Source organism: Athene noctua, chromosome 14, assembly GCF_965140245.1.
Source record: "Athene noctua chromosome 14, bAthNoc1.hap1.1, whole genome shotgun sequence".
NCBI lineage: Eukaryota > Metazoa > Chordata > Aves > Strigiformes > Strigidae > Athene > Athene noctua.
Window position 1 is genome coordinate 21,188,993 of NC_134050.1, and position 14,140 is coordinate 21,203,132.

Below are 14,140 nucleotides of genomic sequence, written 5' to 3' on the forward strand. Positions count from 1 at the left end.
GAGCGAGAAGGGTCCTGCTACACTCTGGCAGCTGGGGATGGGGACAGAGGCTCAGATAGGCTCATCCAGACCCGCATTCCTACCCCACCCCACGCACAGTGGTGGGGACTCCGCTCTGCAGAGTAAGTCTGGGGGAAAACCACAGCTCCTCCTCCTCCTCCATCAACTAGGGAGGAGGCTGGGTCCCCTCAGCCACTTTCAGTGGCCTCTCGAGTGGCGCTCAGCCTCAGCCTAGGGCAGGAGGGGGTCTGCCAGCACACAGCGCTAGTGGCACGAGGGTTGGGGCAGCAGGAGGGAAGAGGGAGAGAGAAGGGACAGGACGAACTTAGGCCCACCCATTTCTCCGAGAGAGCAAGTCCCCAGCAGCCCCCTGAAACCCCACAGGCAGCACTGTGGAGCTCAGTGTGCCCCGGCACCGTGTCCCCACCACGCCACAACACGGGCATGGTGGCATCCTGCAGCCTGGCAGCCCCCTCCAGCAACGGCTGGGCAAAGCCCGGGCAGCGCTCGCATGGACAAGGGCGATGCTGCGGCTCTGGCCTTTTTGTGGCTGGTCGTTCTTGCAGGGCCGGGGGGGACCCTCTCTGCATTCTGCTGCCCAAACTCGACAACCACACAAAACGCACCTGGGGCGCTGGCATCTCCGGAGGGATCCCGCTGTGCTGCCTCCGACGGCTGAGCCTGCGCTTGGGCCTTTTTGCGGGATAAGGCAGCGCTCAGCCAGTCCTCCTCCTCCTCCACTGGGGCAGGTTTAGCAGCTGCCTCCTCTCCAGCCGGGAGCTGTCTGGCGGGGCCAGGCCGCCCAGCTGCTGCAGGACTGGCCTTCGGTGGAGATGACAGCTCCAAATCCAGAAAGTCTTCGTCTTTCAAGCCCCGCCAGTCACCTCGATTCCTGCGGCCCTGCACGGGCCTCTGGCTGGCTAACGGGGGAGCTTTGGAGAGGGGCTCTGCTTTAACTTCACCGTTCTTCTCGGCTGAAAACCTGCTGTGAGGAGAAGCAGCTGCACCCCTGCCTGCGAGGGGACACCGGGGACCCTGCCCGCTCCGCTGCAGGGGCAGCGTGGCCGGTGCCTGGAGCTACAGACACAGAGAGCACAATACCTCACAGGCTGCCTTCTTGCCGGCTGGCCCTTGGCTGTGGAGGCCACTGAGGGCTGGTAAGCTCCAAACACATAATCCTCCTTGCGCCAACCCTCTTCCTTCTCTGTTCAGACAAGTGGCCTTGACTCAGCACCCAGAGGAGCAGCCGGCTGCAAAGGCTCCAGCCCTCCTCCTCCTCCTCCCGCCCTGCAATTCCCACTGATGTTGCTGCCTCCGGGAAAACACCGCTGGAAACCTCGTGCCCAGAAACCGGACAGCAAGGGGTCTCCTCAGCACGGCTGGGGAAAACTTTTGTTGGAACTCAGCCCACGGCCAAAGGCAGCCGAGTTACAGACCCTGTGCAAAGGCTGCCAAGCTGCCGCAAGGGCGCAAAGGGCATTTCCCCTGCAAGGGCAGTAGAAATCGAGCTCGCTCGCCCAAGCCAGTGCTGCCACCTCTGCAGCCCGTCCCAGCATCCCTGGCTCTGCTCACCCGGCTGCTTCTGGTGGTACTTCTGTGTGACCTCCCGGCGCTCTCCCAGGCCGGGCTCTTCCAGGATTCTGGACGCGGAGCCTCGTCCCAGCAACTCGTCCAGCATGGCGCGGGCTGGCCGGACCTCCTCTCTGCTGGGGACACAGCGGCAGATGGGTTTCTCCCAGAGGCAGGGCTCTTCCTCCTCACACAGCCTTGCCAGCCTGCTCTGGCTCTTCTCTGCCACACAAGGCTGCTCCTGCCCCTTGCGCAGACCCACAGGCACAAGCTCAGCATCCCCCACCCACCATGGTGGCACCATCTCAAGACACAAGCCATCCCCTCCTTTATTCCCGCCCCCCTGCACTGCCCTTACTCTTTTGCCTTCTTGCCATCTCTTCCCGGGCTGCTGCCCAGTCCCATGGCATCCATCAGGTCGCTGATGTCCTCGTCAAAGGGGATCTCCTTCCTCCTCCACGTTGGGGCCGCGGTGCGCAGGGGCGTCTGGGCTGCGCGTGGCTCTGGGGGGGGTGAGGGAGAGAATCACACATGGTAAGAGGTTTGGAGCTAGGCTTGGGGGCTTGTCTCCCTTCTTTTTTTTCTTCTTTTTTTCCCCTCAGCAATGGGAGAACACATGCCCAGCTCCTCCTGGTGTGTCCCTCACCGGAAACCCCCCGTGCCTCAATTCCTCTGCTGAGATCCTACTGCCTCTGAGAGAAGCGTCAGCAACACCCAGGCCGGTGCTTTGGGTGAGGGTCCTTCCTGCGGCGCTTCCTCCCAAGAGCACCCACCAGGGCTGGGCTGCAGCACGACGTGCCCCCCGGCTTTGCTCCAGCTCACCCAGGGCACCCGCAAGCTCTTCTCCCGCCATCCACCCGCTCCCCTGGCCCGGCTCCCCCCCAGCCATGCCAGACAGGGGTCACCTCTTCAGCCACACCCCGTGGTTCCCCCCGATACCCCACTGCTGACTTGGCTGGGCTGACACCAGGGGCAAGCCTGGCCCCCCTCAGGCCCAGCCCTCAGGGTACCCAGGCTCTCTCCCAAAAGTCGCGTTCACCTCTGCACCTTCCGCGTCCTCTGAAAGTAATCCGTCGAAGAAATAAATCCTCCACTACGTGGGACCTGCGACACAAGCCCGGGGGTCAGCAGCAGCACCTGTGAGCTCAGCCAGGGCGCGTTGGGGACAGCCAGCCCAGGTGGCGGCAGGCGGAGGGCACCGCACGGGCACACCGCGGCAGCCACGTCGGGTGACAGACAAGGAGATAAAAGAGTTCACTTCACCCAGCCAAAAAGGACTCCTCTTTATCAAGGAGCCTGCAGCTTCCCGCTCAGTCACCGGCCACAAGCAGCCCTTCAGCTGGCAGTTCTCACCCCACAGTGTCTCAGAGCCCCTGGGCAACCCCAAAGGTGCCGCTTCAGTGTCCGGGGCCGCCAGAGTGCCCCAAACAGGCACCTGGGCTTTAGGTGAGGCGAAGACCTGAACTAAGGGCAGGTACTCTGCCCCGGTCTGGGGAAAGCCCGCAGGAAAGGCCCGCAGGACCCCCACAAGCAAACCCCCTCGGCGGCAGAGGCAGGCGAGCGTCTCTCTGCTCAGCAAGGAGACGACGCCTCGGCTGCACCTCTCAGACAAGGCCCAGGAACCATCGCCGCGGCCAGGACCCCACCTGAGCCCGCTGCCCCCCCGCCTCTGGCCCCGAGTTCCCACCACAACAAAGCACCGACGGACACCGAAGGGAACGCGCCCCAGGCTACGAAGCGTGGAAACTGCTCTGGGGGTTCGCAGCCTACGGAGGAAGACAAACGCCCTCAGAGAGGGGCGCAGGTCCGGCTCCTCCTTCCCAGAACACGCCGCAGCCAGGGGCACGGGGCTCCAGAGCGCCCCACAAGCAAGAGCAAAGCCCCTCCCGACCCCGATGGCTGGGAAACGGCCCCTCAAACGCCCCGAGAGATCCCAACTCCGGCGGCAGCGGCGAGCACAGCCCCTCCCGCCCCCCGCGGGGTCCCTGCCGCCCCCGAACCGAGGGGCCGGCGCCACAAACCCGCATTCCCCGGGCCCGCCCCGGCACTCCCCGCACTCACCACCGCGGCGGCCCGGCCTTCCCCCGCTCTCCCGCCGCCTTCCCGGCTCCTGCCGCTCTCGCCTCCGCCGCTCCCTGCAGGGGCACAAGGGTCTCCTCAGCGCCCGGCCCGGCCCGGCCCGCGGCAGCCCCCGTCACCTCCGGCCCGCGCGATCTCCCGCTCCTGCCGGGGCCCCGCTCAGCGCGCCCGGCCGGCCCCGCGCCGCTCCGCCTCGCCCGCCCGCTCGGAACAAGGCTGCGGCGCTGCCCGGGAGCGCAGGAAGGAGCGAGTCCCGCCGCCGCCCCGGGGAGCCGCCGCCGCCGCCCCGCTCCGCCTCGCCTCGCCTCGCCGCGCGCCCAACGGCCCAACCGCCGCCGCTCCGCACGCGCCGCGCGGCCGCGCTGCCCTCCCGCGCGGCTCTTAAAGGGACAGGCACCCCCCGCGTGCTGAGGCGGGGGCAGCGCTGCGGCCCGGGGGCAGGACGGGGCTGGAGAAGCTCTCCCAGGGCCGCGTTCATCCAGCCCCCGCCTCGCCATCAGTCTCGCACCCGGTTTTTAAAAGAGGAAATGTCAATCACAGGTGAAGCCTTCAAAGCTTGGGAGTGCCCCAGGTAAGCTCTCCTGCTGGGCACTGCACCAAGAACGTACCGGATTGTTTAAAACCATCTGTAGGCAGCCGTTGTCTCAAATGCTCGGACTCGGGCCGTCCAGTATGTCCACAAGCTGCAGCCTCATTGCCCGCTCTGCCCAGCCCAGCAAGGGCTCGTAGCTAAAAAAATACACATTCATTCCCTTCAGATAAGTCATTCTGGTCCATGAACCGTGCAACCCGCTACAGCAGCCGTTGCTGTTACGCGCCTGCGATGTGAAAAGGCCCCACTTTTCACTACAACAGCCACACTCCTATCTCTAGCAGTTCTCCATCCTTACACGAAAACATTTCTCAAGATAATCGTTGCTGTAAAATCTGATCAGAAGGGAGCCCGTAGCAAGGGCGGAGATGGGTCTGTTACGCTGCAAAGCCCAAATGCTGAGAGGCTCGGGGAGTGCAGATGAATCTGCACATCTAGACTCTGGCCTTTTTTCTTTGCTCTTAAGAGCAGCACGCGTTAGATTTTTCTGGCTCAAGAAACAAGTGAACAAACCTTGCTCTGTTTAGACTTGTCTGTTCCTTGGAGCCTTTGAATGTCTGACAAGCTGCATGAATAGGGATGACAGAGGTTCGTGCAAGTGAAAATCACAAAGTGCCACGATACATCTAAAACTTAAACGTCTTTTCATAAATGACAATGAGAGTTGAATGAGGAGGACACTGCAGGTCTTTCAACCCAAGCAAGGAAATTCCAAAATTTCAGCAAGCACAAGAAAGAGTACTGCTTTTATTCCACGTGTCTGAAGTTTTTCAGAAAGCAACTGCTTCAGAAACACACCGTATTTCACTCTGGCAAAGTGGCTATTTTTCCCACTCTGCAGAGATCACACAGGAATAATTTGTCTCCTCTAAGGGACAGAGGCTGGGCTGCTGGAGAACGGCTTGCAGAGAGCAAGGCCATGGGTCTCTGCAGAAGCCGATTGCAGCCATCGGAGGTAAACGAAGGAAAAAAAACAGGGTACAGTTATGCTAACAAAGGACTGTTATGTTAACAAAGAGAGAAACTAAGGTACATTATGACCTGTGTATGATAAAGGAACGGCCCTGGGAGAAAAATCAGGTTCAGAAGAGGGAAGATGTTGTGACATGTCTGAAATGCCACAAGGGGCTGGGGTATTATAATGTAGCCTGTTACATGTATCCAATAGATTCCTGAGCAGTATGCACGATTATTGTAGAGTGCTTATAGAAGGGGTGATTTCTCTCAATAAAGTAGAAGCTTGCTCTATCATTCACATTGAATCGGCTGCTTGCTTCCTCCGCCCGCCGCACTGGGCCAGACTCAAAGCAGGCTGCGGACATCTGGGTGCCAGCTTCTGGGTACTGGATTCCAGGGTGAAATCCAGACTCTTGGGGCTGGACATGAAGCTCCCTGTGCTGTGCAGAGGATCGTTAAGCACCTCAGGAGGATGGTTCACAAAGTCTGCTAAAAGAAAGGGGGATCTACTGAGCGTGAGCTGAGAACCAATGCTGAGCACTCAAGCCTGGAGTGTCAGTCCCAGAGCCTGTCACTGCCTTCGGAGAGCTTGAGCAGAGCTCAGCCCCTCTGACCGGCTCTGGCTGCCCCCAGCAGGACCAGCAGACAGGACACTGGAGATCCGAAATCAAACCTCTTCTTAGCCTGGGGATTTTGGGCTGATGTTCCTCACCTTCCCAGCAGAAGTGGAGACAGGTGTTAAGAGTCGGTGTCAGAAGCAGGGGTGGCAGAAGGAAACCTGGCTGCGGCTCGGGAGCTCCTGGGCTCAGCTGGTGGACACCTTGCTCCCAGGACGTGTGGGTTTTGGTCCTATTCCTGTAGAGAGACACTTCTTGTTGCACTCCCTGGGCTGAAAGACAGCTCAACCATTTCATCTAAACCCCAGGATCATGCAGGATCAGTCTCCTACCCACAGAGCCATTCCCTACGGCAGGTCACACACCAGTGCCACCTCTGCACTTGTGGAGGATCCTGCCAGCCCTCAGGAAAACCCAAAGCTGCATCTTCTGGGGCTGAGCAGTCCGAGCAAGACGAGCTCAGGTCTTGGGCTTGCTGCTCTGAACCCAGGTCACTGTGGTCCACCACAACTCAATTTGGGTGCCGGTGGCCTGGGAGCGAGGTTTTAGCTGCACACCCATGTTCAGAGCAATGGCTCCCTTTAACAGACACCTTTTCAAATGTGAAAAAAATATAAACTAAGTTAAGAAATGGTGTGGTGCAAATGCAGAGATCACTGGGTGAGAAGCTGTCAGACTTCAACCTGGTCCCATCCCGTCACTGCTGCAAGGCACCCGGAGCAGCGCAGGCACAGCCCAACAGGAGCTGGCCCATGGATGCAGCACCAGTAGGGATGGGGCTGCTGGGCCTTTCTAAAACCAGTCGGGTCTTACAGGGCACTGGAAATTACTCTAGTGAAGATGAAGGTCTAATTACAGAGCTTGTATGTAAATTTGCTAGTTTTTTTCTCAGAAATATATATTACCTGGAAAATGAGCACTCTAAGAAAGCCAGAGGCTGGTGTCACACCCTCTTCTGCACTGCAGCTCTGCATTATAGCGGCTATTTCAAAAGGTAGTAAAACCACCTGGAATAAAGCAGATTATATGTGCATCAAATTGCAACTAAGACAAATTATCACTGCAGCTGTTTTCTGACACAAGGAATTGTGCTTATTGCTGCATTCCTCCTAGGGTTCACCAGCTTCTGGTTTCAATTACTTTCCGCTTTCTTGAATATAAAAGGACTAGGCTGACCTCTTCCCTGCTGGATGTCTACGATGAAAGTTTTCATGAAGAGATCAGCAAAATACATCCATGATTTCTGGGGCCGAGGCTCGGAGCGTGTGTGCTGCAGGGAGCTGCAGGGAGCACACTGCACACATGCACAGTCTAGAGCAGGACGGGATCTTTTCAACAGGGGAAAACAGACCCCAAACCAAAATGAAGACCACAGACTCTGTGCCAATACCAGGCTGTGCCACACTGATCTCCCTGCAAAGCCCTTCTCTCCGATTTCTGGTTCTGATTCACAGACACAGGCTCTACAACTCAAACAGTTATACAGCAGGGATGTCTACTCCGGTGCCAGGGTGCAAGGGGATTTCTCCACAAAGCTTGCACAACCACTGCACATTTGACCAGAAACTGATCGAGTGTGGATATACATATTCATTGGATGACATAGCACAAATATCCATACGCATAAGTGAGGCTGGGTTAGTTCTAGAGCCTGGTGTCAGCAGTTTATGTTCTCCGCCTTGCCCATTGACTCCTGGGGGGCATCTCTGGGCCTGTTGGAGGAAGGCTCACAGTCTTCCTCACCTTGTACTTTTCCACCGAGCATGTGCAGATCCTCTCAGCCAATTTCTTGAACAACAAGAGTGGTTCCAGCTGGTTTACCACCTCTGTCTTATCTAAAAGCACCACTATATCAGTTTCTACTGCCCATGCATGACTATCCAGCCACTACAAAGACTAAACTAGTTAGAACCCATCTGCTTTCCAAGGACACGTTTCTTATTTTTGCCAAACACAGTAATTCTTGCTAAGTTTCCACAGAAAACTGCTGTTTTGATGAACACAGTAGCCCTTGGTAAGCCTCCACAGAACAGTCAGGGTAGGCAAGATTATTAAGCAATATTCAGAAATCACTGTGAGTTGCTGTGAGTTGCTCTAAGTAAATAAGCTGCAAAGCAGGTGATCACTTCCCTGCATCACTGAGGTGAAGACCACAAGGGTGCTATCACAGCGAGCCGCATTGCCTTGCAAGGCTCTCTAGCCCTGGTGTGGCCAGGAAGTTTTTATTGCTGCCCTTCATTCACATAAGGGCACCCATGGCTCGATATACCCCCCCAATTAAAGGTGGATTTACTGGTCGGTGTCTGTCTAGTTTTGCATAAAGAACTTGAGGAGAACAAGGAGGTTCTCTAAGCTGTAGCTGAGTGAGTCCCCCGGAACGCTGAAGGAACCTACTGTATTAAAGTAGCAATACACAGCTTAAAACACAGAATGAGCTGGTTCTTGCAGAGACAGGTGTCACCAGTCCTGCCCAGGCCTCCCCAGCACAGATCCTCATACTCCCAGGAACACGTACAACTGATGCAGAGCTGCTACAAGTCAGAAGCTAGATACTCCATGAGCAGCATAGCTTGCTTTAAAACAAATCAGTTTCTGTTTGAACCAAAGCAAACCTTTTGAATTCTCTTCTGGGGGGGAAATGGTTACCTTTTTGCTTTTCTTTTTAGGCCACAAAACCTAAGAGCAATCCAGTAAAACTAACCTGCTTATCAGTTCACATCTAATAGCAAGGACTGTGGCCATTCCCCCCATAGCACGGCCCAGAATATCTGTTCTCTAAGTGCACCCTCGCTGCCCCAAGGCTGGGGAGCTCCTGAGCAGCCCCAGCACACACAGCCCCGGAGCCACAGCTCTGGCATCTTCCAGGATCAGGGACTGGAAAGCCTCGGCTGCAACTGGCAACCTCAGGGCATCATGGCAAGCTGTTCACAGCTCTGTTGGACTCCTCAGCAGTCTGCGTTTTGTTTGACCTGACTGAGGATACGTATACGAGTTTGCAGCTAGGTGGTAAAGAGCTCAACTCAGCGCTCAGCCGTCAGCTCCATCCTGTAGTTCACCAAAGAGCACGAGAGGGCCCCCCCCGCTTCATCCCACAGTCCTGGCCGTGGGCTGATGGGAGTGCAGCTTCCTAACGCAGGGTCAGTGCTTGGCCCACACAAGTCTGATGGAGTGAGAAAAGGCTCAGCAAATGGAGATACCTGCACACTGGAGAAAGGGAGGAAGAGCTACAGTATCGCAAACCACGCACAGCCCTGACCCAAGATCGAGACGAGGAAGACCTGCTTTCTTCCTCAAGCTGCTCATCGGTAACAAGCAGCAAAGATTAAGCGATTCCGGGTGGCTGCAGGAGGATGCTAAGTTTCAGCCAGCTTTCTGAAATGGCCAGGCATCTTTGCCTCTGCAGTTCAGTGCCACCAGCTGCCGTTTCCAAAGGCCTGCCACAACAACAGCCTCATGGTGCCACAGCCTGCAGTGCTGGCAAACAATGCTGCTCAGTCTGGCATTGCCAAAATGCAGCCAAGCAGGGCTGGCTGTGGCGTTTCTATCAGCACTAAGGCACCTGAACCTGGGGTGCTTCAGCAGCCTGTGTCTCCATCAGCTGAACCCCCACGTGAGCAGCACCACACTGCTCACCCCAGCAGAGGGGGGCAGGGAAAAACAATAGGGCCGAGAAGAACCCAGAGGGATGTAGGGTGTAGGGCAGCCACAGTGGAGGAGACACAAGTTGCATGGCCAGGTGTTTGCTCAGGTGTACCCCTCGGTCTTCCCTGCTCCCCGCTGTTGCCCCCAAGTCTGTCCCTCCCTCGGCCTCACGCTGAAGGGAAATTGCTACATTTACTTTTAACGTTAGACATCAGTTGTGTTTTACTAGCTTTTACTTTTCATTTATAGTTTTTCCTAACTACCCTCTGTAGTCATTACCCGCTTGTAAGATGCTTTGAAACCTGTAACTCCTTGCCTAGGAAAGATAAGACAGACCTTGGACACTCTGAAAAACTCCCTGAGTACATCCCCAATCGCATAAACCTAAAAAACCAAGTGTCTAAGTTGAAGACGCCAGTGTCAAGATAAGTGACTGGAAGCTGGAACAAACAGGAGCTGAAGGACGCATGAAGTAACTCTACGACCAGATACGGACACAAGAAACCTGAAGTTCACCAAGGGACAGTGTGAGAAAGGCTGTGGGGACCCCTAAGGAGGGGAGAAGACCCTCACTCTATGGCTCTTCCCTGCCCTCTCTCAGTCATTGTAGCTTGCCCGGGTCAAGCTGGCTGGTTTGTGCTTTGGAGTGTCTTGGGAGTGCTCCTGAGGCCGTCTCTGTCTCAGAGAAGGTGCTGGTACAAACCTGTGCTGAGTGGAGCGTGGCCAGTGACTGCCCAGCCAGCAACACAGGAGCACCCCACAGCCAGCAAACTCCTTGTCAAGACTCATCAAGCCCTGGAAGCACAGGGGCCCAGCTGGCACCATCAGGAAGTCTTTGCTGAATATGAGTGGTCGGGGAAGACAACTGATGTCTGTGGATCTAGAGCCTACCAGGACACTGTACCTTGTTTCCAGACAGCAGAAATGTCTGTTTTCCCCACCTTGTGTGAGGTACTCCATCAGATGGGGAGTTTATTTGAAGGCAGCAGGTAAATCCAGTACTCCGGGAAATACCTGCACTGGAATTGTCCTGAGAGTCCCTCCAGGGCACAGCAGGCTGCTCTGGTTAGGGACAGTCATGAGCGATTAAAGACACTACCATCATTCAGACACACCACAGGACTGCAGGCACAGCCCTGTGTGAACACACACGCACGACCCAGGCAGTCCTCACCGCCCAAGCACAAGGCATGGCCTGGAGCAGGAGATCCACTCCAAAAGCCCCTGGCCCCATGCTGGGGCAAAGCTCAAGCCGAATACAAGGGAGGAGCAGAGCAGCTCCTGGTCAAAACAAGCTTCTTTGAAATGAACACTGAGGACAAGGCCCTGCCTGGGAGCCATGTCCTCTCTGCTGCACTCACCTGCTCTAGGCACAAGCAAGCTCGTCAGCTGCAGTGCATGTGGTTTCAGAGCTGGGGAGCAGATAAACTCTCATATCACAGGCCATTTGATCCAGGTCAATTCTCCTGAAGATCAAAACTGGATTTGGACTGAGCCCTTGTGGCTGTCATGGCAGGCACACGGAGTATTTTCACACTGGCAGTACACATGACAGTATGGAAAAATAAAACACGATTTGGATTTTGCCCTGATGACTGTGGACTGATGCCCAGTCTAGCTCCCACATCAGCCAAGATAAAGGCTTGCTTTCCTGACAGGTTTCTTTTTTAAGGGCAAAATAAAAAAATGTAACAAAGAGGGAAAGATCCCACAGAAACGTGTTTGGAGCACAATACTGGGCACATAAAAAAGAAGGTGACTGGGAACAGTCAGTGTTGATTTACTAACAGGTGAATCACATCTGACCATCCTGATTGTTTTCTATGATAAAATGACCAGATCCACGGGTGTGGGGAGAGCAGTGGATGCTGCTCAGCCTCAGCTCCCAAAACTGTCTGCCACAATATTCTTGCGTCCAAGCTAGGAGTTTATGGTCTGGATGGGTGGGCAACTAGATGGGTGAAGAACCTGGCTGGGCAGTAAGACTCAGAGGACAGTTGTTAGCGGGTCACATCCATGGGTCAGTCCTGGGAGTTTTCCTGTTTGACACCTTTATCAATGACCTGGCAGAGGCAACAACACACTCGCTTACGAAGTTTGAAGATGGCAGTGTAGGAAGGGGAGCAGCTGATACCCTCTAGGTCAGAGCCGCCATCCTGAGGGACCCAGACAGGCTGGAAGGATGGGCTGACAGGGACCTGAAGTTCAACAAGGACTAATGCAAAGTCCTGCAGCCAGTAAGGAAAATGCCCTTGCAAAAACACGTGCTGGGAGGTGACTGGCCAGGGAGCAGCCAGGAAGGAAGAATCTGAGGTCAAGACGGTCAGGGGTCTGGAGCCAGCCATCACACACAACATGGGCAGAGGCTGAGGGAAGAGGGCTTGTTCAGCCTGGGAAGGAGGCTGCAGAAGGAGCTAACAGCAGCCTTCCAATACCTATGAGGAGGTTATCAGGAAGGTGGAGTCAGGCTCTTCACCCTGCTGCACGGTGAAAGGAGTTAAAATGAGAAATCCAAGCTGGAGAGAAAGAAGAAGATTTGCTCTAGCGGAAAACATGTTTTCACCCATTTAAAGAGGTTGTGCAGCCTCCATCCTTAGAGGTTTTCAAGCCTTAGCTGTTTAAAACCTTGAGCAACCCAGTCTGCCCCTGCTCTGAGCAGCAAGTTGGAGGACACACCTCCAAAGTTCCTTCCCATCTGAGTTATTCCATGATCTGGGCTGCATACGCAACACCAGGCTTTGCACACATTTAAAGCCGCGATCTCTGCACCTCTTCAGTCCCTGGCTCTGCCCATGCTGGTGGCGAGAACATTCCTAAAGCAGCCAGCTTCACCCAGGTGGCTTAAGAATGACTTACTAGTTCAGCTCCTCCATGGGCTACTCACACAGCACACGCTGTGCTGCCTTCCTTGGGTAAACCAACAGAGCTGTTCCTCATTCCTCAAGACACTCTGTCACTAGTCCCCAGCCGGGGATGGCATCAGCTCTGCAGTCGGTATTAGAGGTGCCAGCCACTCTGAAGAGATGCTACTTTCTGCCTGGTATTTTACAGGACAAGTAGGCTGGAGCTGGGTGTGGTGGGGGCTCACACAGCAATGCTGTGGATTGGGCTCTGTGTATCGTCCGTCTGCCCACAGGCTATCCAAGAGTCCCCGTTTGCCCGAGGTAACAGAAGTTCACCCTCACGGCACCAGACTCCACAAATTTCCCAAGTGAAACCCGTAGCCCAGTAAAGTTTCCACAGGGGAGACCCACTTAGGGAGCCAGGCACTCCTCGGCCCCAGCCCAGTGCTCAGCACAGCCACGGGCATGGAGCCCTGTAATAAAACTCCCCCGCCAGACCTGAGCTCCCTCTTTGTGGGCTGGGCACTGCACACTGGGCTACAGGGGGTTTGGGTACAAGGAGTACAGGCGGAGTTTGCTCTACTGACAAAGGGTCTCCAAGCCCTACCCCAGCGTATTCCCTTTCCCCCACTACATATCCACCCCCTGAACAGCTCTGCCTCCTCCTGGTGAGCATTCAGCACAGCCCTTGTTCCTCCTAAACATGCAGGGATCAGAGCTGTGCTCCTTGCTGTCACCAAGGCAGGGTGGTGAAAGCCTAAACAACAGGGGTTTTTTTTAAGAAAACGAACAAAACGATACAATCCATTAAAAAAACCCCTCACTTCCAAAGAAAGTTTCCCTCCTGGAAAAGGCCAATGGAAAAGAGATGAGTAGGATCAATTTGGAGGCAGAAAAGCAGGACATCAGCTGCTCCCACTACTCAGAGGCAAGACACATGCTTGAATACTGTGACACGGTCCCCGGGCTGGTCCCTCCATCCAGTATCTTTCTGTGCCCTTCCCAGAGGCCCCCCATTCAGCCACAAGCTTCCTGTATCAGTGGCTCTGCCTTTCAGGACACAGAAAAACAAGTTAAAGGACATGACGCTTACGACAAAACATCTGGGAGAAGACAGAAATCTTACATTTGTCTCTGCAGCAGGAGTCAGCTGCAAATTTGCTTTAGGGAAATAAATGCAGATTGGGTGATCCTTGACAGGCTGCAGCCCACACGCTTTGTACTGAGTTTGCAAAGCCCTGGGACAGAGATTTGGCAGGCTTGCCTCATCCAAATTTCTACCGACTTCTACTTTGTTTTAACTCGGCTTAACTGTAATACCAGTATTTTCTTCTAAGCAGGTGGTTCTGGCTAATTTGGTGTATTTTTACTTACGATTACTTCATACAAGCCTAGTTTTACACAGACTGTACTCTGTGCAGAGTAAGGGATTTGTCACTAACATACTGATGCAATATAAAGAAATACAAGCCTGATGTGACAGCAGAAACCTTGACAAGCACAAACAAAGGAGGCTGTGTAGAAAAGTAAAGCCACAGGATGATGAGACTTGGCCCTGGAGACTCCACAGCTACAAACAACTCCTGGATAGTCAAATAAAGAAATACAGATCTGAAGGTGTCACCTATGAAAACCAGTTTTGTCCAGAGACCGATGTATGTTAAAAGGTATGAGGGATGAAATGTGGAGTCAGACAATGGAAAAAAGGGGGCATCTGTGGTATGACTGACTTCATTAGAGCCAGTTTTTGTTGCCCAGACACGAGAGGTGAGTAGTAGGTGTTTAACAGCAGTTTACTGTTCTCCAGGAATCCCTCACGAACAGGAGTCGATTTTTCACTA

General features: G+C 54.9%; 1 protein-coding gene across 1 annotated transcript; it reads right to left on the minus strand.

The window, feature by feature from the left end:
- Positions 1 to 399: 399 nt before the first annotated feature.
- On the minus strand, positions 400 to 2,423 carry LOC141966225 (fas-binding factor 1 homolog). The gene is made up of 4 exons (XM_074918656.1): positions 1,928 to 2,423; positions 1,573 to 1,703; positions 1,102 to 1,204; positions 400 to 982 (listed from the first exon to the last, which is right to left on the minus strand). The coding sequence occupies exons 1-4, from the start codon at positions 1,981 to 1,983 to the stop codon at positions 400 to 402; spliced, it is 873 nt and encodes a 290-aa protein (XP_074774757.1). The 5' UTR covers positions 1,984 to 2,423.
- Positions 2,424 to 14,140: the final 11,717 nt, after the last annotated feature.

What these genes read in the sequence shown, in the direction of transcription:
- LOC141966225 (XM_074918656.1), bottom strand. Translation starts at nt 1,983, where the DNA reads ATGGATGCCATGGGACTGGGCAGCAGCCCGGGAAGAGATGGCAAGAAG. An exon ending in GATGGCAAGAAGGCAAAAGA is followed by an intron (nt 1,704 to 1,927) that starts GTAAGGGCAGTG and finishes TGTCCCCAGCAG; the next exon opens with AGAGGAGGTCCGGCCAGCCC. An exon ending in GTACCACCAGAAGCAGCCGG is followed by an intron (nt 1,205 to 1,572) that starts GTGAGCAGAGCC and finishes TTGTCTGAACAG; the next exon opens with AGAAGGAAGAGGGTTGGCGC.